The sequence below is a fragment of the Mus caroli genome, unplaced genomic scaffold (genome assembly GCF_978045245.1).
Source record: "Mus caroli unplaced genomic scaffold, Mus_caroli_1 scaffold_18, whole genome shotgun sequence".
NCBI lineage: Eukaryota > Metazoa > Chordata > Mammalia > Rodentia > Muridae > Mus > Mus caroli.
Window position 1 is genome coordinate 86,215,094 of NW_028227273.1, and position 24,761 is coordinate 86,239,854.

At 44.4% G+C, this 24,761-nt stretch overlaps 1 protein-coding gene and 1 long non-coding RNA gene across 3 annotated transcripts in view; one reads left to right on the top strand and one right to left on the bottom strand.

The window, feature by feature from the left end:
• Map3k4 (mitogen-activated protein kinase kinase kinase 4) overlaps positions 1-2,029 on the bottom strand; it is an 88,026-nt gene extending 85,997 nt beyond the window's left edge. For both annotated transcript variants that reach the window (XM_021186230.2, XM_021186229.2), the window contains exon 1: positions 1,749-2,029. In XM_021186230.2, coding sequence (XP_021041889.1) covers positions 1,749-1,879 — 131 coding nt within the window. In that variant the 5' untranslated portion in view covers positions 1,880-2,029. The remainder of the gene's footprint in view (positions 1-1,748) is intronic.
• A 75-nt stretch (positions 2,030-2,104) lies between these two features.
• Positions 2,105-19,869, top strand: LOC115029707 (uncharacterized). The gene is made up of 3 exons (XR_003835256.2): positions 2,105-2,423; positions 7,461-8,332; positions 19,043-19,869. It is a non-coding gene; the product is annotated as an uncharacterized LOC115029707 (long non-coding RNA).
• Positions 19,870-24,761: the final 4,892 nt, after the last annotated feature.

The window sequence follows — 24,761 nt, forward strand, 5'->3', positions numbered from 1 at the left end:
GTACAGTAATAGTGCCAGAGGTCACCCCTGCCTACTGAAGAGGAGGCAGTGTCCATTACTGCAGCAAAAAGGCAAAGCAGCAGCTTCACCCAAAAAAAAAAAAAAAAAAAAAAAAAAAAAATCTGCTCTACACATTTGCTATTGTAAAATTAACTGCAATGTTGCTAAGAAAAATACTTCAAAGATCTCCTTGTTCTGTACACTGCTGTTCACATAAAGTTGGATGAAGCCCATTATCCTGACCTATTTTTATTATAACAAAGAGACAGGCTCCTGGCTGGAAGGCAAGGCTGTTTATCAATAGGAAAGCAGCGTTTTGATAGCAGATTTTTATCCCTCTGCCTACCACCGCTCAAGTCCATTTTCTCCCCGAGAACAGTTACATAGGATTATAATGTCGGGTCTGTGGGTATGAAATCATCCCTCTTCCTCGTGATAATTAAGGCACAAACTGGGCAGCCAGACTTTTGTTCATTACAAGCTGTTAATCTTTATATATGCTATTTACCTTTTGCCTCAGTTTCCTCTTACATAAAGGAGATGAATAGCAGAATTAACTCATAAGACTGTTATAAAGATTAAATGGATTAACAAAAGTAATGGCTAAGTGATAAAACATTTTTAGCATTAAGTAAGGACTCACATTTATTATTTCTAAAATAACGATTAAAGGAGTAAAAATTGCTCATCAGCTTAATACATTAAGAAAATTATGAACTTTCTGAAAAAAAAGTCTAATAGCACCCTGTACTATTCTTTAAAGAAAATGCCCCATAAGAGGTCACAGAACTATCTTGAAATTAAGAACATAATGCAATAGCTCTCACGGCTTTGGAAAAGTAAAATTCCTCTCGGGCAACCCAGTGGTGACAAGCAAGGATGTGAATGGCTCCCGTGTTCGGGTCTCGCTACAACTATAAATTTGCTATTTCTTCAAGCAGGAAAAAGCAAAGCTATTTAACTGCCTTCTTCCTGAGGTTATAGAGCGAGACCTTAAGCCAGGAGGAGTTGTGGGAGTGTTTTCACTATAGGGGACAGGAGGCAGCCAAAGCTTATCCTGGGATGCAAAGGATTGGCATTTAAACACAAAATCAGGACACCGTGAGTTTACCCTCCCAATTAAAACTTGAGACTCTTCGTAGTCGTTAACAGAGCTTCTGTGGAGCAGAATGCAACAGATACTCTGGGTAACAAAGTTCCATCTTGGAGCTTCCTGCGGTAGCAAAGTTTCACACATTAACCCTTAGCTATTTTCGTGCGCAACACTGCATCAGGCTGTTGCTAGAAGACAGTAAAAGGATCTCGGGCAAGGAACCTTGTCTGCAGTTACGTGAAGCTTCGCCCTGGGGACAGAAGGCTGGGAGGCGCGCTGCAAAGGGCCGAAGGAGCAAGGAACTGCCGAGAGGCACGACGCCTCTCTTTTCCTGGAAAAAGGAGAAAGATGGACCACCTTCCTTCCATCCGATCACAGATCCGAGCCTGAGCGGCAGTCCGGGGCAAGCTGAGGCTGTCTGCAGCAGGGCCCCCGGGAGCACTACTGCAAAGGCCGGGGTCGCTCGGGAGCTTGGCCTCCGAGCCCGGGCAGGGGTCGCGCGGAAGCGGAGCACCGGGCTCCGCGCTGCACCGCGCCCCTCCCGCCACCGGAGGTCCGGATGCTCCGCGCCCACCTGGCGCGCAGCCGAGGACCCCACGCCCCCTTCACGCGCCACCCTGCTCCCTCCGAGCTGCAGCTGCAGCCGTGCACTCACCTCGCCGCTGGGCAGCACTCCGGATCCGGCTCGGGCTGTGGCGGCGGTGCTGGCCGCAGCTCCTCCATGGCGGCTGCAGGGGTGTCGGCGAGGGCGGGAGGGGGCACCGGCTCGGCGATGGCGTCTCTCATCCGTGCACCAAGCTTCGCATGACCGCGGCGGGTCGTCAGCTGCAGCCTGGTGCGGGAAGACCAGGAGCCGCGGGGTGAGGGAGTGACTCGACTCCGCCTCCGCCTCTAGCCCGCCGCAGGAGCCGTGCGCGCAGCGGCCATCTTGGGAACGGCGGCCGGCCGAACGCTCGGCTACGGCGGGCAGCGAGGGACACGCCTCGGCGGGCGGCTGAGTCCGCCTGGGCGGGGCGAGGCGGGAGGGAGGAGCGCACTGGCCAGTGGTAAAGCAAGTGTCACTGGGTGGCCGCGGGTGGCCTCGGGAGGTCCTGAGGCTAAGGGCACAGGAGACATTTGGAGAGGTAGGGTTGTCTGGGCGAGCAGGAATGCTTCATAAACTGCAGCCCAAGGTCTCAGCGACACTGGATTCTGCCTTTCGGAATAAGGATGATGTCACCCAGACGCCCACAGCTCTGACATGGAAGTGTGGGCCTTCTGCAGACTCAGACCATCAGAGTGACACACCAATCAGGCAGCAGAGGACGCCGTCCTCACCCAGGATCCCAAGGTTAGAAAGTGCTTTTTCAGAAACTTGCACAGTTGCTACACTGAAGGAGAAAGGAAGGGATAAAGAAGTTGTAAAGATTTGAAGTTATTAAAAGAATTGAAATAGCAGAGCATCTTTCAGTCTTTCTTCTTAGCTTGCGCGGCTTCACAGCCTTTGAGTTGCAATCATGCCTTCTGAAATCCAGATTCAGTTCAGAAATAGTATTCAGAATCAAATATGTATGTTTCCACTTATTTTAATGTTTTGATTTTTTAAAAAAATGATTCTTTAGCTTTGCTATGTAGAGATATAAATTTTGAACAAATGGCTTTTTTAACTGACTGAAAGAGAAATTTTCAAGGTAAGATTTAAGAGCTAAGCAAGATAAAGATACTCTGAAGTCAGCTGTGTTACAGAAATGTCTCTGTAATTAAAGAGCACACTCTTGCCGTTGTTACAGTAGACTACATTATCTATACTGTCTGCCAGTGCTGGATTTCTGAGTTGACATCCCTTTCATTAATTCAACAACATGCAGTCAGTCAACAAACTATTCAGTGCACATATTGCATTAGGACTTCGGGAGACACTAAGGAAGCAGCCGTGAGAAGTTGCCTAATAGAGAGAGAGAACAAAGCAAAACCAAGCATTCAAAGGAAATGAACTCAGTCTATCCTAGTAAAAGCGACATAATTTTAAAGACCCATTCATTTTCACTGAGAGCTCTGCAGAGTGTTTCCCATCTCTCTGTAATTCTGATTATTTCGTCTCCCTCTACACTGGGCTAACCTGAGCCCTCCTTAAATTGCATATGAGGAGAGTTGATATGGAAGCCTCTTGACTGCTGCCAGGAAATGAGCCAATGGGCACACTGCTTCCCACTCATAAAACACTGAACACAAATCAGCCTCAGGAAGAGCCATGACATTTTTTATCCTTCATTGTCTACTGGGTACCACATATTTTAAAAGGAACTAAAGAAATTTACATCGTCTCATCGTACCACTCAATCAATGTGCATAGAGACCTAGATTACTTGATACTAACTCGGTTTGTGTGCAGGGCCTTTTTGCCTCAACATACACAGGTAGACTAGCTGATTCACAATGGTCTTTCTCAGCAGCACTCTCCGGTGCCTCCAGGGTCCCCATTCCTCCAGGGTTCCAGGGCAGAGACCTCAGCATCCTCCCCTTACTCTCAGAACATTTCTTTACCTCTAGACTGTTGGCTCCTTCGGAGCAGAAACCATTCTTTGGACTTACGTTTCACCCAGTCACCAAGTGTCAGGAGCCCAGGGCTTAACACATGGTAGGAACCTAGCAAATACTGTTATGGAGACGTTGAAGACAAGCCACCTTAGAACATGGCAAATGGTCACCTTGCTAACTTCACTCTTAAATGGCTTCAGAAGGAGCCACTGGCCTACCTTCCTGCATGCAACAAGATGTAAAGGTTCTTTGAAGAAGGGCCTACCTCGCAGAGCCATGCTGGAAGATGCCCTTGATCACTGGAGACTGACGGGTAACTGAGGATTCTGTGAACCTGAAAAAGCAAACTCCAAAGTAATTGTTATTTTGCTGTAGGCCCACATCCACACCATCTCTCTCTTTCTTAGTAACACCCCTAGAATTTAATGTGCTCTCAGATACCCACTGTTCCTGACACTTCTTCACAGAGTTAGTGTTCTTTATCTAGAATGTGTAATAAGTATCATGATATGGTTGTTTCTTTGAATTTTTTTCTTTTGGGAAGATCCTAGAAATTTAATAAAAATTGCATAGATAGGAAGAAAGGAAGAAGGGAAGAAGGGAAGAAAGAGAGAGAGAGAGAGAGAGTTAGTTTGTGGCTCAGAGAGAGAGAGAGAGTTAGTTTGTGGCTCAGCTCTTGCTTTCCTCGGGTTCCTCTGTCCACCTGAAGAGCCCACAGAAGAGACAGGGAACATTCATTGGGTTGTGTGTTGTTGCTACACTAGCTACTCCTAGTGTTATTTAGATTTCCACCTATAGATTAAAATTACCATTTATCAGATGTTCTTAACAATAGTGTCATCAGAGTCTATGAAAATCCTTTCCCTATATCTTCGAGATTGAATTCACATAGCCTCTGTTGCTTGTTGTTGTTGTTGTTGTTGTTTTGAGTCAGGGTTTCTCTGTATAGCTCTGGCTGTCCTGGAACTCACTCTGTAGACCAGGCTGGCCTCAAACTCAGAAATCCACCTGCCTCTGCCTCCCGAGTGCTGGGATTAAAGGTGTGCACCACCACACCCGGCTCCTAATTTTTAATTTTTAATGATGGCTTGGGGGTTGAGAGTGCAAACCAGTCTTGCTGGGGACCTGAGTTCTGATCCCAGCACCCATGTGAGACCTCTCACAAATGCCTGTACCTCTAGCTCCGGGTATTCCAGTCTAGAGTCCGGCAGACACCACCTACACTTACTTACATGTACATATAGCCAAACACAGATACATGTAACTTAAAAATCAATCTAAAACCAAAAGTCAAAATTCTATTAGGAATCTAGTTTAGGCTATGGTGCATTACAGCTGCGCCTTTTATAACCCGAAAGTTCAAGTCCAGTTGTGATGCACACACACACCAGTTGCATACATGTCTTAAACATTTCTGCTTTCCTAAAAATGTTAACAAGCCTGTGGCCACATGTCATCATGCTTGTGAACTCTCAAACTATTGTATCTGTGTGAATATACTAAACACACATGCTCACAGAACAGGGAAATGGGGGAGGGAACATGATGGTAGCACATTAGACTCCTATCTACAGTGATATACTAGCCAAAAGTTTTCAAAATTATCCAAAAAGAAGTTTGTGTCAAACTACATAAAAATGTACTGTTGCTTCAAAGCTGTGCATTTTAACATCATTGTTAGCATGTGATGCATTATACTTAAAATAACTTTCTCCATTCCTGATGGTATCTGTGAGCTCTGCCAGCCAGCCTCCTGTGTGACCTTTTAGAGACCTTAGAAGCCATGACCCTCTCTACTCCTAGTGGCTTCTTACAGCTCTGCTCATTCTGCAGAGGCAAGAAGAGTACAGACTTCTACTCTGCTCCTTGTACAGGATGCTGGCTCACATTCACTTCGGTGCTCAGTGAAAGGCAGACTCAGTGGGAGAGGGAGAGAGGGAGAGGGGGGGAGAGGGAGGGAGAGAGGGAGAGAGAGATTGATTTATATATCTACCTACTACTAAAACACTCAAAATCTGGGTGCATGTAGAAAATATTTACTTGACTTTTTAAATAGTCCTTATAACACTAAGAGTCATACTTCCGAATGGTGGGAAGTTGGATAGAACCTCTTCTGTTTTTGTTTGTTTGGGTTTATATTTTTTTCGTTATTTTTGTGGTTTTGTTTGTTGTTGTTTATCTGAGAAGAGATGTGTTTATTTTTGTAATCTCTCCACCAGAACACAAACTATCCTTTGTGTGAGACATGAGTCTCTGTCCAAAGTATAAACGGAGTTTATAACCTCATTAACTAGGATTAAAGTTGCATGCTTTAGAAAACAAAGGTTGGGGACTGCAGAAATGGCTGAGTGATTAGGGCACAAGGACCCGGGTTCACCCGCATGATAGCTTATAACTACCTATCACTTTACTTCCACATGATCCAAAGCTCTCTTCTGGCCTTCCCAGGCTCCTATGTGTATGTGGTGCATAAAAACTCATGCAGGTATACACCATATAAGCTCATGCAGGTAAACAAGCATACACATAAAACTATCGAATGAACAACTCTTCTTTAAAAGCTAACTGGAGTAGTTCTAAGTAACAAAGAAAGATTTGAGATCGTTAACTTGAGACAGGGATGTGATGCATTAGTCAAAGATAGCTAGGCTAACTAAGCACATGGGTTATTCTTTCTTATGACAAAGCCCTAACAGTAGCAGGAAGGAAGGGCTTATCCTGGGTCACAGTTTGAAAGGGTACGGTCACGCTGCATCAGTAGTCGGAGGAAGAGAGATGGGTACTGGAGCTCAGCTCAGCTCCTTTCTTCATTTTCTTCAGTCTGGGTTAACAGCCTTTGGAACAGTGCTAGCAACATTCAGGGTGAGTCTTTCCTGGAAACTCCCTTGTAGACATGTCCAGGGATGTGTCTCCTAGTGATTCCAATTCAGTTAAGTTGGCATTAATGATTAACTATCAGAGATGTGGTCATCTTGGTTTTGCTGAATGCGTCCCTCAAAGAGAGATGTAGAAGTCTATCTCAGTAATCTATAGGTGCCGCTCTGAATTAGGGTGGCTTGTAAATAGTATAAATTCACACTGTTCATGTTATGAAAGCCAAGATGTCTGAGATCAAGGTTCTGGCAGGTTCCGTGAGAGTAGAGAATCTGGTATCTGTCTTCACGATTGCATCTCAAACATCACTTCCTCTGTAGGGAAGGGACCCTGTACCCTTGCATGGCAGGAAAGAAGGAAGGAAGGTAAAGGGTGGCTAGGCCCCTCAGTGCCAACCCAACTTGGTTCCTAGAGTCCAGTGGATCAAGGGTGTCTTTGAACTCATGACCTTCCTGCCTTCACTTTTCAAATGCTAGAATGGCAGGTATCTGCCACCATGCCAGGTTCATATGGTGCTGGGATGGAACCAAAGGCCTCATACACATTAGGCAAAGCACCCTACCAATTGAGCTATATCCCTGGCCCCTCTCTCAGCTCCTTTATAGGGTCACTGGCATCATTTGTGAAGGCTCTGGCCTCAGAACTTACCACTCAGAGGTTTTACCTCTTAATATGTCACATGGATTTTGGGTGATACACAAACATTTACATTATAATAAAGCTATAATCCTGGTAGCTGGGAATGGGACTGCAGTTGGAAACCTGACCTCTGGAGATGTAACTATATTAAGATAAAATCATACTGGGTTGGGTGGGCACCTCTTTCAACCTAATTGGCCCCATTTTGTTGTTGTTATTGATGATGATGGTGGTGGTGGTGGTGATGGTGATGGCATTTGGTTATTCTGTTGCTTTGAAAGAGCCACGGTGTGGCTCATTTTAATGCTTCCAATACTTCTACATTCTACGTCTATAGTGTACTTCTCGGCACTGAATTTGGAAAGCAGCGTTCTTCTCAGAAGAGACTGGAGATGCAGAAAGACACCAAGCACAGGAGAAAGACAACATGACCACAGGACACAGGCTGAACTGAAGCACCCGTGAGCTTCAGTGGTAAACACTAGAAGCTAAGAAAGAGACCAAGCAGGAGTGTCCCACAGAACCTTCATGGACAGCTGGCTCCTCAGGGGCCTTTGTTTCCCCGTCTTGCTTCCAAAACTGAGACGATCTATGTTGCTGTCCTCAGCTGCTGACGTGGTCTGTGGCTTTTATTGGAGAACCCTGGGGCTCATATAGAGGATAGGAGAAGCACCAGCTGCCCTGGGAAATGGGGTGTGAGCAGCAGGAAGCTGGGAATGGCCCTCTAAGAACAACATCTCTAGAAATGGGGAGTATAGCAGACCAACAATGTCACATGAAACGGAATCCCTCTTGCCTGGGTGGATGCGTGTGCAAATGCAGTCAAAGCACAGTACGGGGGTCACTGTGAAGGTGCCCATGTCTCACTACAAAACTATACTCACATTGAGTTGGCACAGAGATCATTAAAAGAGGCCAACAAGCAGTTTATCAAGTAAGCAAAGGACCAAAAGATTCCTCCTTCTGAATCCTCAGAATCCTAAGCAAAGGTTTGAAGAAAATTGGATGCTAGCCCCTCTTGCTCCCTCTCCGTCTTTATCTACCTGGTCTGACACATAGTCTCCATCCATAGGTTGCAAGCACTTCTCAGGCAGTCCCATGTCCTGCCAGGGTTGAGAATCACCATTAAAGATCTGAACCTTCCGAGAGAAGGTCAGCCTAGGCACCATTGTCCATGAGTGTTCCTTGATCACGCGCTCAGAGCCTGAGGTAAGCAAAGTGTGTGGGTTGATGAGGTTGGCGATTTCAGCGCCTAGATGGCTAAGTACCGGCCCTTATGGAAGGTTCCTCCCTGCTCTGTAAGTGCAGACTTTTCCATGGTGAGTTTTGGTGACAGTGTTGGTTCACAATGGATGCTGTCCCATCTGTCTGCCTGCATTGTCAGTTGTCCCGTGTCTGGAGACGGCTGTGTTTATTATGTCCAACCACTGACCTGCTTACCATGGGTACACATGCTAGTTTACTAGGACAGTCTGGGCAAAATGCCACAATCTGGGTGGCTTAAGTCAATAGACATTCATTCTTTCACAGTTCTGAAGGCCAGAAGGATTAAAATCAAAATAGGAGAAGGGTGGCTTCCGTTTTGGGGATTCTTGAGCACATCCTGAGTCCACACCCCTCCCCTGCTTTCTGATAGCCGCTCCTTCGCATTCCAACTTCATAATGCCACGCTCTGCCCCTGCTTCCACATGGACACCTTCCCTCTGTGTCTGTCCCAAAGGACACCAGTCAGACTGGATTAAGGGTCCACCCTCTTCCAGGATGACATCATCTAAGCTAATTACATCTGCAACAACCTTCCTTCTAAATATGGCCACATTCTGAGGTTCCAGGAAAGCCTTGTGTGTTAGGGTAACACTATGTGTGTGTGTTAGGGTAACACTATGTGTGTGTGTTAGGGTAACACTATGTGTGTTTGTTAGGGTAACACTATGTGTGTGTGTGTTAGGGTAACACTATGTGTGTGTGTTAGGGTAACACTATGTGTGTGTGTTAGGGTAACACTATGTGTGTGTGTTAGGGTAACACTATGTGTGTGTGTTAGAGTAACACTATGTGTATGTGTTAGGGTAACACTATGTGTGTGTGTTAGAGTAACACTGTGCAACCCAGGACTGTGGCTCACTGTGGTGCTGCTGCTGCTCCAAATTAGAAATTTTCTCTTGAACTGCAAACTCCTGGCCAGAGGGTTGGTTTTTATTTATTTGAGGGGCTTTTTACAGTACTCCAAACCAAAGCAGTTTAACAGTTTGAGATGAATTAGGGTCGTATAGTAAAAATAGCCCAGTGTTCTGTAGGTGCTGGTTCCAGGGCCCACACAGTCCCTGGCAGAGGTGGTGGCGGGGGTGGTGGTGGTGGTGGTGGGCGACACAGTCTCACAGTCTCAGGAGCTGCAGACTAGGAACCCGAACTGGTGAGGGCTCTTTGGACTGATAAACTCCAACCTCATGTGCATACTGAAAGACAGCTACTGCACAGTACAGCGTTCTTGGGTACTTTGCATGGAGGAGCTGAGTTTGGTTGTTACGGGAGCTACTAAGTCATAGCTATCCAGAGAAATAGCCAGTCACATGTAAGAAGACATACAGAAAGAGATGACTTGATGGAATGTGTTTATGTAATGACAGAGAGGCTGGCAAATTTAAAATCTTTAAAGTGGGCTGGCAGGCTAAAGACCAGGGAAGACTTGGTGCTACAGCCCCAGGCAGGAGACAGACTGTCCAGAGACTCCCCTCATCCTCAGGGGTCGGGTGGAGGCTCTCTTTCTTGTTCTAGCCTGAGCTTCTTGTACCAGGATGATTTCCCCCAGCACCTCTAGAAACACAATGGAAGACATCAATTTGCTTTACTCCAAACCCACCAATTCTAATGTCAATCTCATTTTAAAAAATTTTTTTCATATGTGTCCTAAATAACTCTTGACCATGTATCTGGGTACCATGACTCAGCAACACTGGCATACCAACTCACCCATGACATGAACTCTCACAGGATCCAGCACTGGAAGAGACTCAGGATAAAGAGAGCAAGAGGCAGGTGAGATGAAACCCCTCTTTAGACCTTATAAAGTTGGAAGTCTAGCCCTAAGCACAGCTCTCACAAGTCTCCATGGACACATAGCTCATTGGGTCCCATCAGGAACCAGTAAACCTGAGCATGACTGAGGCTTCTACAGGACAAATCAATTCCTTCTGTTGCCTTTATATATTCTAAGCGTGTGCGTAACAATTTCCTAAGCACATCATAAATGTAGACATACTTAGTAAATGCATACCATACATTTTATAAAAAGCAAATGATTATCTACCAATGTCGGATCGAAGCCTGCTATATAAATACTATGCAACAATGTGTGTATGCATGCACTAGAAACATCTGCAGCCACATGCACAGCAGAGAGTAGTGTCATGTTAGCCCTCAGCCTTTCTCCTAGTCCTTGGTGTCTAATCCTGGTCCTGGTGGAGTTAAGTTGGGCATAATCCGTCGCAGCAGTCAGTGGACCACAACTGTTCAAATGTAAGAGAGAGGGAAAGATCCCTTGGGGGAGGCTGGCTCCAGGTGACATTTGGGCAAGACAAAAAGATCTCATTAAGCTGAGATCTCAAAGATATCACTAAGAAAGAGGAAGGGCGACTCAAATATTCTGAGTGACCAGGTGGAGATCTGGGTGAAGATTAGACACTGAAGACTCTCCAAAGCCTGACTGCACTTGGATCCCTAACTGCCCCCACGTTAGACTCCATTTTAATTGTAGATCCCTAACTGCCCCCACGTTAGACTCCATTTTAATTGTAGAAGTTCAGTATAATGCAAACTGTCACAGCAAGCGGGCAGATTTAGGTGATTCCAGAGTGACAGGGTTCCCTAGAGAGAGGATGTCCACCCAGGATGATGCCCCGGAGTCCCAGCCCCTTGCACACCAAGATCTCAGGCTAGAGGTGAAGTTTTCTCTCCCTTAGCAAACTCCCGTTCATCCCCACCACTCCCTCTGGGTGCTCAGGGTCACATGAGCCAAGGGTGTCTGGTATTACCCAGTGTTTCAGACAAAACTTCCCCAGGTCCCCTGCTGCCTGCCAGGCCTGCGAGCCTATCAGAGGAGGTCATCGTTGTTTATGAGCTGGCAGGATGCCTGGGCCACAGGAGCACAGTTGTGTGGGAGGCTGAGCAGATTCCTCCGCTTGGGTTCTGGGTTTACTCCCTTTTCCTTTTGGAAAACAAGAAGCCTAGGTGCCTCTAACGTGAAGTAATAGCTGCTGTTAATCTATGAAACTAGAAGTGACACATCCCTGGGAAGACAGTCCCTGCTTTCTAATACAGTACCCGCTTTGCCCATGTTTCCTTCCTTAGTCTGAGTCCCACAGGGAGCCCAGTCACCCGTTCTGTCATGTCCCTGCACACGTGTTCACAGAGCTAAATCCCTTCCTGTGCATGGTCAGGGACCAGAGTCAGCTGCCCATCGCTATCAGGCCTTTAAATCAGTGACCTCATCTCCTAGTAATAATAATAGCCGATTCTTCTTGAAAGCAGCTTGCAAAGCAGCCCTCTCCCTTTATGGACGTGCCTTTTGGGTGCTTTACAATAGGATCAGTTATTGTATACATACATACATACATACATACATACATACATACATACATGCGGTGTGTAAGAAAGAACATTGTCTGAGGTGCAGTTGTGGCACAGGGTACAGTGATGTTTAGTGTAAGGCCCTGGGTTGATTCCATAGTATCCACAAAACGAACCCATTGCCAACGTGAGAGCACAAGACAGGGAGCCATTAGGATTCTCTTGCTTCATCTTAAACATGCACACAGGGATATTTAGATGAATTTAAAAATACACGTTCATGAATACTACCGATTATGATGTGTGCACCTCCCCTCTTTATTTCTGTGAGGATGTTTCACAACCTCACTTTCCAGATGTCTGTTGCTCACTTGCTGAACGCATGGCTGTGTGCTGGTCACGGAGGGAAAGGTCAGAGCAGGAGATAAGTAGGCACGCTTAGAGATAGCCTCAGTCAGTGGCTTCTGAAATATGTGTGGCCAAGTTCTTCATCCATGAGGATCCAGCTCCAGTCCCCTGCTCCATGACAAGGTCCTCAGCTTCACCAGGCGGCTAATCTTTTTCTTTTTTCTTTTCAAAACACCAGTTTTCATACCCTTCAGTTGGGTTGGGGGGAGGGGTGGGGTGGGATGTTTTGTTTTGTTTGTTTTGTTTTGTTTTGTTTTTGTCTGTTTGTTTTCGAGGCCATGGGGGTTAGGTAAGCAATCTCATTTTCTTTGCATTCTCTCTTACAAGTAGCACAGGGAAGGTCACAGCAGCCCTGGATAATGCCCAGGGCTTAGACCATGAGCTCTGCTCTTGCTTTGAATCATATAGTCAGTTTCTATTTAGCCCTCCAGGAGCTCAGACAGAGACAGGAGTGATTGTGAAGTCTTAACATTCCAGAAGGAGGCCGACACAAGCCAGCTCTGACATTATCAATACCCTTTTCATAATTCTATGTAAGTATTCTCTTAAAAAATCAAAGCCCTGAAAGAAGCCACTTCAGCATTAACGAATTAAAATGAGTCACAATCATGTAGGTATGAGCAGCATCCTTTAAGGGCTGATGGAAATGGATCCTTAAAACGTCCCGCGTCTTCACATGTTAGAAACTGCCATGTCAGGGCCACGAGAGCCCTCATTTCTCCCAGGCTTTAAGGTTCTTAGCATCTGTGATTTTTACTGAGATGGCCGAGGTTTGTCTCAATGAATCAATATGGTATCTTTCAAGCTGTAAATTCTTGCCAACAAAATCAGAGATCTTTCATCACAAGAGGGTCCCGGGTCCCCTGGGTCTCCTGAAATTACTAAGAACATACTGTATTTTTATGCCCCCATTAACTACAGAAAAGTGGTTCTTTGGAAATCTGAGACAGCCATCTATTAATGATAATCAGGGCAATCAAAAAGCTTAACATCCAAAACTCTTTATCTCTGCAGGTTTCCTTTCTTAGAGTCCAACAGAGCACCCTGTCGCCTGTTGCCTGGCAAAGGCCTCAGGTCTACTAGAAGCATTTGCTTTGTGGTCCTGGCCTGTTTGTGCAGCCAACAGTAACTCTCTGTTCTACTAGCTCCTTTTTCCCCTAACCTCATGTTACAGAAAGAAGAGCAATTCCACCTCCCTTGCTCTTGCCTGTGGCTTAGTTTCATTTGATATTTTGAGACAGGTTCTCATACCATAGCTTGCCAAGAATTCACTTTATGACCCAAGCTTCTGTCACACTCATAGCAATCCTCCTGCCTCAGCCTCCCGAGTGCTGGCTTTACAAGTGTGTGCAACCAGGCCTGGCTTTGTACATGTTTTGAGTTGAGTAAGACATGGAAGGAATGTCTTGAATCCTAGAAACCTGGTATTTAAATGCTCCGTGCAGACCACTGTTTACAGGATCAGCCATGTTGAACATACAGCTATTTAACCTGCATCCCTAAGGGGTCATTTCTCCCGAGTGGAGCAGCCTCAGACTAGCCCAGGCTTCTATAAGCATAGCCTAATGGATGATTTGCAGAGATGATGACTCCCTGCTGTACCCATGGCCAATGTGTGACAACTTGAGGCTGAGAACAACCGCCATCAGCCCAAGATGGAAGCCTTTTTTTTTGGGGGGGGGGAGGGGAAGGCAAGATATTGAGAGCATCCATTGTGCCCAGTTTTGGTGAAGATGGAGTCCCATTGTGTCCTGGTGTCCTGTACAGTAGCATACACACACTTAGATTTATACTAATTCCCTCCACTTTATTTTTAAAGATTTATTTATTTATTTTATGTATATGAGTACACTATATCTGTCTTTAGATACCCCAGAAGAGGGCATCAGATCCCGTTACAGATGGTTGTGAGCTACCATGTGGTTGCTGGGAATTGAACTCAGGACCTCTGGAAGAGTATTCAGTGCTCTTAACCGCTGAGCCATCTCTCCAGCCCAACTCCCTCCATTTCTGATTAATTATTTTTATATCACTGTAAGAGAAATACTTACCAGAAATACCACAAGTTAATTTTGATTTTGGATTTCAGATAGCATAATCTATCATATCAAGGCAGATATGGAAGCATTTGTGACAACAGGAGTCTGTGGTATAGACATAATTATCTAAGTCATAACAATCTAAGGATAGCTACAAATAGCCTACTTCCAGTGCTCAGACCCCACCTCCTACAGATTCCAACATCCTGCCAAAATAGTGCCTCCAGTCGGGGACATGAGCCTGAGGTGACATTTCAGATTCAAACCATACCATCATCTCTCAACAACTTATCACAATTTTCTATGTTCTCTACTCTTGAACCCCAAAGTCAAGTCAGGATGTTCTAGACCCCTCTGGTAATTTATGTTTAGAGCAGGACATGTGGTCAGTTCCCCCCCTTTTTTTTTTTTTTTAAACTCATAGCTCTATTCATATTGAGGATTAAACCTTTTCCCAAATCCCATGGTTTTTTTCTCTTAGCCTCAGCTGGGAGGAGAGGGCTGTGGGTAAGAGTACCAGCTTTCCTTACTTCATTTTGCAAATTTATAGCTTATAATTTTTTCCTATTTTATTACATATATATACATATATATATATATTATATATATATGTAATAAAATCAGGTCTAAGATAAGATGTAATGTGTTTCTGCCAAGTTCTTGAGCATTTCAAGGTAGTTTTTAGCCACAGGAAAAACTACAGTTTGAGTTGTTCTAGAAGTACCACAGGAAGATCAGGAGAGACGATCCCAGCACACAGCTCTCTCCAGAACTCATGCTGTGTCCTGCCTACAGCTGTAAATCACAGTCAGCCTTCAGATGACAATGTGCACAGACTTTCAAATTCATGGGCGCTGTCAACACTGAAGAGAAGCGCAGGACAGCTGAACATCAAGGCAGTGAGAAGACAGACACATTCTATATCAACCCGTGCTAGATCTTCCATCTTGTTTGCTGGCCCCCCACCACCCCCCGCTACAAGTTGCAGGTACCACCAAAGATGCAGAGAAGAGAAGACAGATCTTCTTATATCTTAGTGTCTGCTAGTCGGAGTTTCTGGTTCAATGTATGAGCAATCATACAAGGCTCAATACATGTAAAGAAGTCAGTATTATACCTGGTACACCAGACAGCATCCAAAGGTTGGTGATTCTATTGGTGACTATAGCTAGCATCCAAGAAGTGGTAGCAACTACTGTTATTATTTCTTCTCTCTTACCCAGATACTTAGCAAACTGCCCTGGAAATGTTGGTGAAGACATTGGTCATCCAATGCCACTCTTATAAGTAATATATGGAATAATATATTCATATATAACAGCTGATACTTACATTATATATCAATACAGTTCTATTATTTATACCAGCTAATCATTTCTGTTATGCTAGTGCATAATTATGAATATGTCATATGTAAGGATATAAAAACATAAATAATATAAATTCATTTAATGAGGAAAAAAGCCCCCCCCCCCAGTGTTATACATAATAAGCATGGGTGGGGCAAAGTGAGCCATGAAACCCAGGGTGCTGACCTGGAGTAAGAATAAAGTTGAAGCCGGGCGTGGTGGCGCACGCCTTTAATCCCAGCACTTGGGAGGCAGAGGCAGGCAGATTTCTGAGTTCGAGGCCAGCCTGGTCTACAAAGTGAGTTCCAGGACAGCCAGGGCTACACAGAGAAACCCTGTCTTGAAAAAAACAAACAAACAAAAAAAACCCCAAAAACAAAACAAAACAAACAAAGACAGCCATAACACTGAAACTGTCTCAGAGAAGGCTTCTTCCCCTCCTCTACCCCAATGTGAGCTATGTGGACATTTAGAATAAAATGTTGGATCTATTACTTTATGTGTGTCTTAGTTAGGGTTTTACTGCTGTGAACAGACACCACAACCAAGGCAACTCTTATAAGGACAACATTTAATTGGGGCTGGCATAAAGGGTCAGAGGTTCAGTCCATTATCATTAAGGCAGAAGCATGGCAGCATCCGGGCAGGCATGGTGCAGGCAGAACTGAGAGTTCTACATCTTCATCTGAAGGCTGCTAGGAGAAGACTGGCTTCCAGTCATCTTGGACAAGGGTATTAAAGCCCATACCCCACAGTGACACACCTACTCCAACAAGGCCATACCTACTCCAACAGGGCCACTCCCTGGGCTGAGCATGTACAAACCATAACAATGTGTATGTGTGTTTTGTCTGAATGTATGTTGGCATACGACATGTTCTAGAAGCCCAGAGAGGAATTGGAACTCCAGAGTTAGAGAGTTGTGAGCTGTCATGTAGGTGCAGAGAACAGAACTCAGATCCTCTGCAAGAGCAGCCAGTACTATTCTGTGTTGAGTTGTCTCTCCAGCCCCCACATGGATATTTAAAAATGTTAAGACCAGTAAACTGGCACAGTGAGTGAAAGTGCTTGTCTCTAGAGCCTGACAATCTGAGTTCTGTCACCTGAGCCCATATTTAAAACAGAGAAAGAAAAGCTGCATGCATCGAGAATCTCAGCACACTCTTCCAGGAAGATGGGAGTTGGAGACAAGAGAATCAGCTAGGAGTTCCTAGACCCCTAGCTTATAACTGCAGCAGGAAAGACATAAGACAGACACCTTTAGTCAGCAAGGTGGAAGAACAGAGCTAACTTCTGAAAATTGTCCTCTGAACTCCACATGTAGGTAGTGATACACAATCATCTATATTCTCTTTCCCTCTCCCTCCCCCTTCCCCTCTCAAACACTAAATAAATAAATAAATAAATAAATTGGTTGTGTGTGAAACAGACTCTCCCTTTGTAATACTTGCTGTCCTGGAACTCGCTGTGTAGAACAGGCTGCCCTTAAACTTACAGAGATGGGCTTGCCTCTGCCTCCCAAGTTTTAACATTAAAGGCATGTCCCACTATATCCATCATAAAATAATAATGAAAGAATATTTTTCTAGAATTACAATGTTTTTCTAGGAACTTGTGGTGGTTTGAATAGATTTGGTCCTCATAGACTCATGGATTTGAGTGCTTGACCCACAGAGGGTGGCATTTTTAGGAGGTGTGGCGGTGGCCTTGTTAGAATAAGTGTGGCCATGTTAGAAGAAGTGTGTCACTGAGTAAGCTGGCTTTGAGGACTCCTAGTGCTTGAGCTCCACCCAGTACAAAAGAGAGCCTCCTCCAGGCTGCCTTCAGGTTAAGATGTAGAACCCTCAGCTCCTTCTACAGCACCATGGCTGCCTCCTGGCTACCATGCTTCCTGCTATGATGATAATGGACTAAACCTCTGAAACTGTAAGCCAGCCCCAGTTAAGTGTTTTTCTTTATAAGAGTTGTCTTGGTCATGGTGTCTCTTCACAGCAATAAAATCTTGAGACAGAACCAAACTAAATAGATAAAGTAGATGAGTGAAATTAATTTTATCCATATCTTTTGGTTAGTCAAAATGACTAAAAATACCACAAGTTCAATGTGTAATCAATATTACAAAATTATTAATGACATTTTGATTTTTATACTATATTTACAAAACCAGAATGTTTTATTTATTCAGCATGTTTTGAGTCTGGTCCATGCCATTTCAAATGTGTGATAGCTACATATGACGTCTGGTTCCCACACAGGACAGCACAGCTCCAGTTGACTAATTATGACTGAAATTGATAATTATGTGAAACATTGCAGTTGTTTCTATTGCCATGGTTGCCAGGAAACCCAAATTACATAAATTTCCTCATCCCGAGTTCCTTTTCATTTTCTTGCTCCCCCTAACCCCCACAGCAGTGGAGTGGGTTTAAACATCTTTATTGGCTATGCCCTTTGAATGATAACCCCAACAGTAATTGCCTTCTGTTAACAATAACAAGTTGTCTACCATTCACTTTGTACCAGGCACAGTGTGGTGTGATTTCTATGAACTTCCAGGTCAGATTCCACAGCCCTCACTCCTCCTCTAGCACGTGTGAAGTCCCTGGGTACCACTTTGTCCTGGGAGCTTCACATCCTCTCCATCTGGTCAGCCTCTGAGGATACCTGCGATGCAGTAACATCACTCCAGTAGTGCAGGTCAGGGCTGAGCTCAGAGGTCATGTTGCTTAATCAAGGCATAGATAATAGCATCAGAGTTGGCATGTGAGCTAAGCTGCTAAGTCAGATCACAACCCTGCACACTGTGCTTCAATCAACTTTAAAAGAGAAAATCCCCTTTGGAGACTAATGTGTTGCAATGTTACAAACCTGCTCACTATGCTCTAAAAGCTCTCTTTGTGAGCTGGCCACTCACTGCCTGGCGAGGGACGGGTGGGAAAGACAGAACTTCTGAGCTTTGGAAGCTCACAGTGGATGAAAGAGAAGGAAGGAAGGAAAACCTTACTCATGTGACTTGGAAATTATGAGAGTGTGTGTGGCAGGTGCTAACCAAATGATTTCAACTAAACATATCTGGCAATATCAATTAGGAAAGACAGAGCTGAGCAGTTAGAACTCTGTGTGTGCAGACAGATGGGCTGACTTTCGCTCCCCCTGGGATAGTTCATCATCAAATGTCTCTGTATTGCCTGCGTTCATTCCCATCTGCTCTGCAAAAGGCAAAATGCCCTGAAAGGAGACAACCTTGCTGCCTCAGTACAAACTGAGCCTCCGTGAAATGGGCTCAGTTGTCCCAGAGCCTTATACAGTTCAGGAATCAGAGTTCACAGGTGATAACACTAATGTGTGCCAGGGGCTCACAAATGCATGCTATCAAGTTTGGCATTCATAGGCTGCTAACATACACACAAGCAAATGATGGTTTCGTTTTTTTCCCGGTGCTGTCATATTCGTGTTCTCTCTTTCCAGTGTCTGAGCTTGGCTGACTCTGGTAGCAAACTAAAATGTTGCCCTGTGTGATCGTTACATTTTTATTCACACAACATCTTTTATCACAGGCTGGTGATGATCCGATGGCCACAGGGAGAAACGGGTAAGAAGAGAGAGAAATGATTTACATGGGATCATCCATCTGAACTCGGCGGAGTGTTGTTGGTCCACTGGCTCTCTAGTCTCCATGCCAAGATGAGATCTGACTCTATAAATATCACAGTGTGAAGCCTAACCTTTATGTGACGTCATATTTGTCCTGCGGTTGTAGTCTTAATCACCCCTCTCAAGCCAATGATCTGGAAAGTGTCCATGTTTGAGAGATTGGGATGGGAGAATGGGTTTTGCCCGAGCAGCATGCGCTTCTGTGTGCTTGGTGGTGATGCTTTTCCACACAAACCCTTTTGGCTTCAAGGGGTGGAGGCATGCTCCTAAACACCAGGGAGAGTGGGGCTCCTCATAGGGCCCAAGTGGGACGGAAAGGCAGCCTGAGCCAGAAGGCAGATCACCAGCCTACGCCAGGGTCGAACTGAATGGCCTTGACATTCAGCGGCCACCCCAGCGTTTACTAATCCCTAATCCCAACAGCGATCACTGACTGGGCCCAAGTGTACGTTTAGCACCTAAGTCTCCAGCCAGACTTTGGATCTGTTCCCGTGTGGGTGAATGCACAACTCTGATCAACAGGGCATGACTTGAGGGCTGGGCAAGGCAGGAGAATGCACCACCACACATGTCGTCCCATCCAAAGGAGAGGCTGAGAGGGAAATTATTCTTAAAATCTTACTATTCCTCATACTTGAAGGCCTGCCTCACGCTACACAAGGACAGAAATCAAATCCCATGGTATGCAAAACAACAGAGAAACATCTAGAAAACAGATGTCATGTCTGAAACTGAGAAAGAAAAGAAATAAGATAAATTCAGCAGGAAAAAATTGTGCAGTTGAGATATGTTGCACCAAGCACTACTGTGTAAGTTTTCATATGTACAATTTTAATCTGTCTTCCAAATCTCTGCTGCAAGTGCCATTGGCCCAGTGTTATTTACAGGTCCTAAGGTTTGGAGGTTATTTCTAATATTGGAATATGGCCCAAAGTCACATAGCCAATGAATGGTAGCATCAAGTTCTGAACCCATGTGCACTTGAGTCCACTATAAGCACTTTACAACTATAAAACATGAAAACTCAGAAGGCTAAATATTGACATCGCTCTAACCTACCTGCTAGGACGTGATAGCATAGATCTAGTTACCTGAATGCCTCTGGCTGGAGCTGGACTTTGCCCCAACTAACATGCATGAATAAGGCCAAGGGATGCCCTTGGAAGTGTTATAAAATCATTAACAGTAAGTCACAGGATTATAACACTGTGCGTACTTGCTTCTTGGAAAAGGACCAAGCTCTTAAAGTCGTTCATCTTAGCTTACCATAGAAATGGTTCTTTTAGCACAAATACAAGTTAATCCAGCAGCCAACCGAACCAGCTTGTTACTGTAACTCTCGTCCATAATGCCTTTCACGCTGAGCTTAAGGAAATAGACATGGTGACCCCGTTGCACTTTGTTTCAGAAGTACTCTCAGAAGTTTGTATTAGCCTGATATTTAAATCACATTAGTAAAACACTGTATTAGGCACTGCCAGAAGGAATTTGTCCAGTGTCCACACACACATGAATGGATGGAGAATATGTTGTCTATATAAACACCATGGCAGTTTTATTCAGTCTTGGAAAAGAATAAAACTGTAATTTTTGTGGAAAATGGGAACAAGAGACTACCATGTTAAGTGAAATAAGCCACCTTCAGACAGACAGACATCAGGATTAACTCACTTGTGAGTTGTAGGTTTTAGATAGGTACATAAAACTATTCTTATATATGACATGAGAGAGTAAGGGAGGCTGGAGGGAAACAGAAAACTAGAGAGGAGAGACACAGAGAAAGCATATGGGTGTGAATGTAGTCTACGTACATTAAATACTTGAAAGAAATTGTTTTCATGAAACCCAGAATGAGGTACAATGGATATATGCCATTAACAAATATAAATTAAAAATCATAACTGATTTTTTTATTATAAAGAAAATAAAAAAAAAAGAAAATAGACCCAGAAGAGTGAGTAGAAAATGTAATAAGAAGTCTGGTGTCTGCCTGCTGATGCCCACTGTAATAAGCCTAAGTCCTATGTCTTGAGAAAGGAAGAGACATAATTGCTGATAACTTATTTATCCCATTAAAAACTAGCATTATCTAATTGAGGTGGAAACGCATGACTGTCAGCCCAATAACTTTGCACAATTAAGAAGGAAACTGCACATACAGAGGCAACTTTAAAATAAATGTCAGTGTCAGAGGCTAGGTCCAAGAACAGCGCTATCATCCTGGCATCACATCTTCCTGTCTTCCCAGGGGTCTGCCCGCGCTGTTAGAATCACCTTTGCTTCAGCTGTCTCGGTCTGCAAACAGGAGATGTTACAGGTACTAACGACTCGGGTTTCAGATAGAGTTCTTGGCTAAAATCAGAAAACCCGAGCTGACTGACTTTATTAAAATGGAGAGAGAGAGACAGAGACAGAGACAGAGAGAGATACAGAGAGAGACAGAGACAGAGCAGAGAGAGAGAGAGGGAGAGAGGTGAAGAGAGAGAGAGAGGGAGAGAGAAAGAAAGAGAGAGCATGCCCAAGACTGTTGATAGCATTACTATGCAGAAAAGCCACACCTGAACCCAAACCAAATGACCATGATAGAGGGACAGGTGACTCCTAGTGTGGACAGCACCTCAGGGAAGACACAGCTTATAGAACAACGTGCATGAGGAGGCTCCTTCCTGCAAATGTTAAGTCAATATGTCAAGTGTTGCAGCCTCAACTACCAAGGCACATACCTCATCACCCCATGGTTTAAACTTCAGGATGCAGGTGAAACTCAGCTATGGGAGGGCTTCGGAGAAAGTGAGATCAGTCATTGCTTTGGGGTGGTATTGAATGACACTGGGCATGGGGGTTGGGGGGTTTGGGGGTCTTGGGTTTCGATGAGTAATAGTAAGTACTTGTTATTTTTATGAAAACTGATCAAGCTGTATTTACAGTTTGTGCAGTCTTATGAATGTATGTTGTATTTCATACAAAGAGTACAGTGTAGACAGTGAAACTATGCTCATGAAATCTCAACAATATTGCTGCCTAGATAAGACCTAAACAACAACAACTGTAATAGTATCTTTTATTCACCTGATGTAATTGTGATCTTGGAGGCTTACAGCCTCCGTCTGCTAAGCTGGGCCTAGTCCTGGAAGCTTCTAGTCTCCATATAATCTTATCTAGGCCTAGAATGTTTTCAACCTCTGAGAATTACTGCTTAATAAGCTCACCCTTTCTAGCTCTTTCTGAACTCTGGCTGGCTGGTCAACTCAGCTGTTCTGGCTCAACACTCCTCTCCATGCTGACTGATTACATCTTGCTTCTCTCGGCTTCTCCTGAATTGCTCTGCTTGCCCTCATATTAACTTTGGCAGTCTGTTCTAATCTTCTGGCTCCTTCTCATTCTCTAGCTCATTCTGACTTCACCTGTGTCTAGCTTGTTCTCTCTCTGCAACCTGTCTCTGTACAACTGTCCCAGTAAAACTGCCTCCTCTTCTCTGCACTGCTCTCTCTTAAGTCTCTTCTCTTTCTCCTCTATTGTCGTGAAAGTTGGGCATATCCTATTCTGTTAAATCTTCCTCTGATTCATCACTTTGTCTGCCCCTCAATTAGACATCACTTTCAAACATGGCTATTTCTTTCTGCAAACTAACTTCACCTTCTTTCTTTGGGATTAAAAGTGTGTACTAAGGGCATGTCTGTATTCCAGACAGAGGGATTAAATGTGTGTTCTCAGGGTGAGCCACACCACAACTAGAAACAGTTTTTTTTTTCCCCAGTAAACAACACAATCTCTGGGTTCACAGTGTGATCAAATATCCTGCAACAAACAGCAGTCAATATGCAAACATGGAAGGGAAAAATATCTCACAAGACCCAGCCCTAGATGAAAAGTTATAGGCAATTAATGACACATGAGAATGGAACAATTAGTCTTCCCCAGGGATGAGCCCTATAATTGATTATCCAATATGAAATGAACCCTATGTGTACAACTGTACCACCTTGAATGTGTCCAATCTCATCCAATTCCCAACAGTCTGCCCTTAAAACACATATATACAAGCAACACTAAATACATTCAGCAGGCAGGTTGTTACATACTTATATGTGTATAGATTTGTGTATCAATAACAAAGAAAGAAACTATGAATTTGAGAGGAAATGGGTTTCATACAAGAAACTGGGGGCGATGAAATCCTTAAAAACTTATTCTTGAAAATGAGTACTATGCTTTTGTATAAAAACAAGGCTGAGGGTTTCTACACGAGCAACACCCACAAGAACATTCTCTGAGGCATCTGGTATACATCAATAACATCATAGCTCACCGGTCCATTCCACTCATACACACCACTTCCATCCTCAACACAGCATCACTCACTGATTCTAATTCTGACACAGGTATACACAAGTGTGTGGTAGAAGATACAGTCTTTGGGCTAGCATCTTGGTTTTGTTTTGTTTTGTTTGACTCCTATATTATTAGGAAGCTACATGGAGACTATAACACAGAAAGGTCAGTGTCTCAGCAAGTGGTCAAGGTTAAATGATTTCCACCACAGCCATGGGGCTGGAATCTTCTTCATCTGACTCTTGTGAAATTATATTTGCTTCCAGGTGTATAGCAATTTAGAAGATGCTATCAGGTAAGTCTGTGTCTTGTAAAAGGTCTAGAAACAGTCACTGGTTCTGAGTCAGAGCGCAGTGGTAGTAGAAATCTGTTGGCTGCTGAAAAGCATGCTGGGTGCTGGAAGAAGCTATATTGGGCCATGAGAATGGTCTATTGCAACCACTCTCCATGCAAAGGTTATCTTAGCCTAGGTTTGGAACTGTTGTAAAACTAATGGAGAGCGTTCCCACCTACCCCACAGTTGGGCTCCCCTTCCCTGAGACTGTCTCAGGATTGTCAGCCAATCATCCCACAGTGAGGCCTCACTAGAAATTGAAGTCCAAACTTCATTCGGATTCCTAACATTCTTTTTTTCTGTTCCAGGATCTCATCCCAGATTCAGGCTACATCTGTCGCCATGGTTCCTCAGGAACTCCTTGGCCGTCTCAGTCCCTCAGACCCTCCCTGCTATTGATAAGTTTTAAAGAGTAGTGGTCAATGTAGTAGTGGAATTGTAGGTTTGAGGGAAAAGAACAAGAGTTGAAACGGCCTCATCATCTCCTATAAAGGGGCAGTAAACTTGTTGGCATTACCTTGGCCATCCGGCAGATCCTTTGTAAAGCCACCCTCTTCTGATACGAACTCCTTGAAAAGAGTGGGGACATGTAGCTGGGCGTGGTGGCGCACGCCTTTAATCCCAGCACTCGGGAGGCAGAGGCAGGCGGATTTCTGAGTTCGAGGCCAGCCTGGTCTACAAAGTGAGTGCCAGGACAGCCAGGGCTACACAGAGAAACCCTGTCTCGAAAAACCAAAAAAAAAAAAAAAAAAAAAAAGAGTGGAGACATGTGCACCACCTCCTTGGGTGCACCCCCTCCTTGAGGGCAGCCGCAGCTACCTAGCTTACTTTGAATTCTTCAGAAAGAGAGCTTTGTAATATATATATATATATATAGTTCTATTACACTGAGTATTGTGTCCCAAGTAACAGTCAATCTGATTCTGTGTCCTGAAGTTCTTATGTGTAGTTATTTC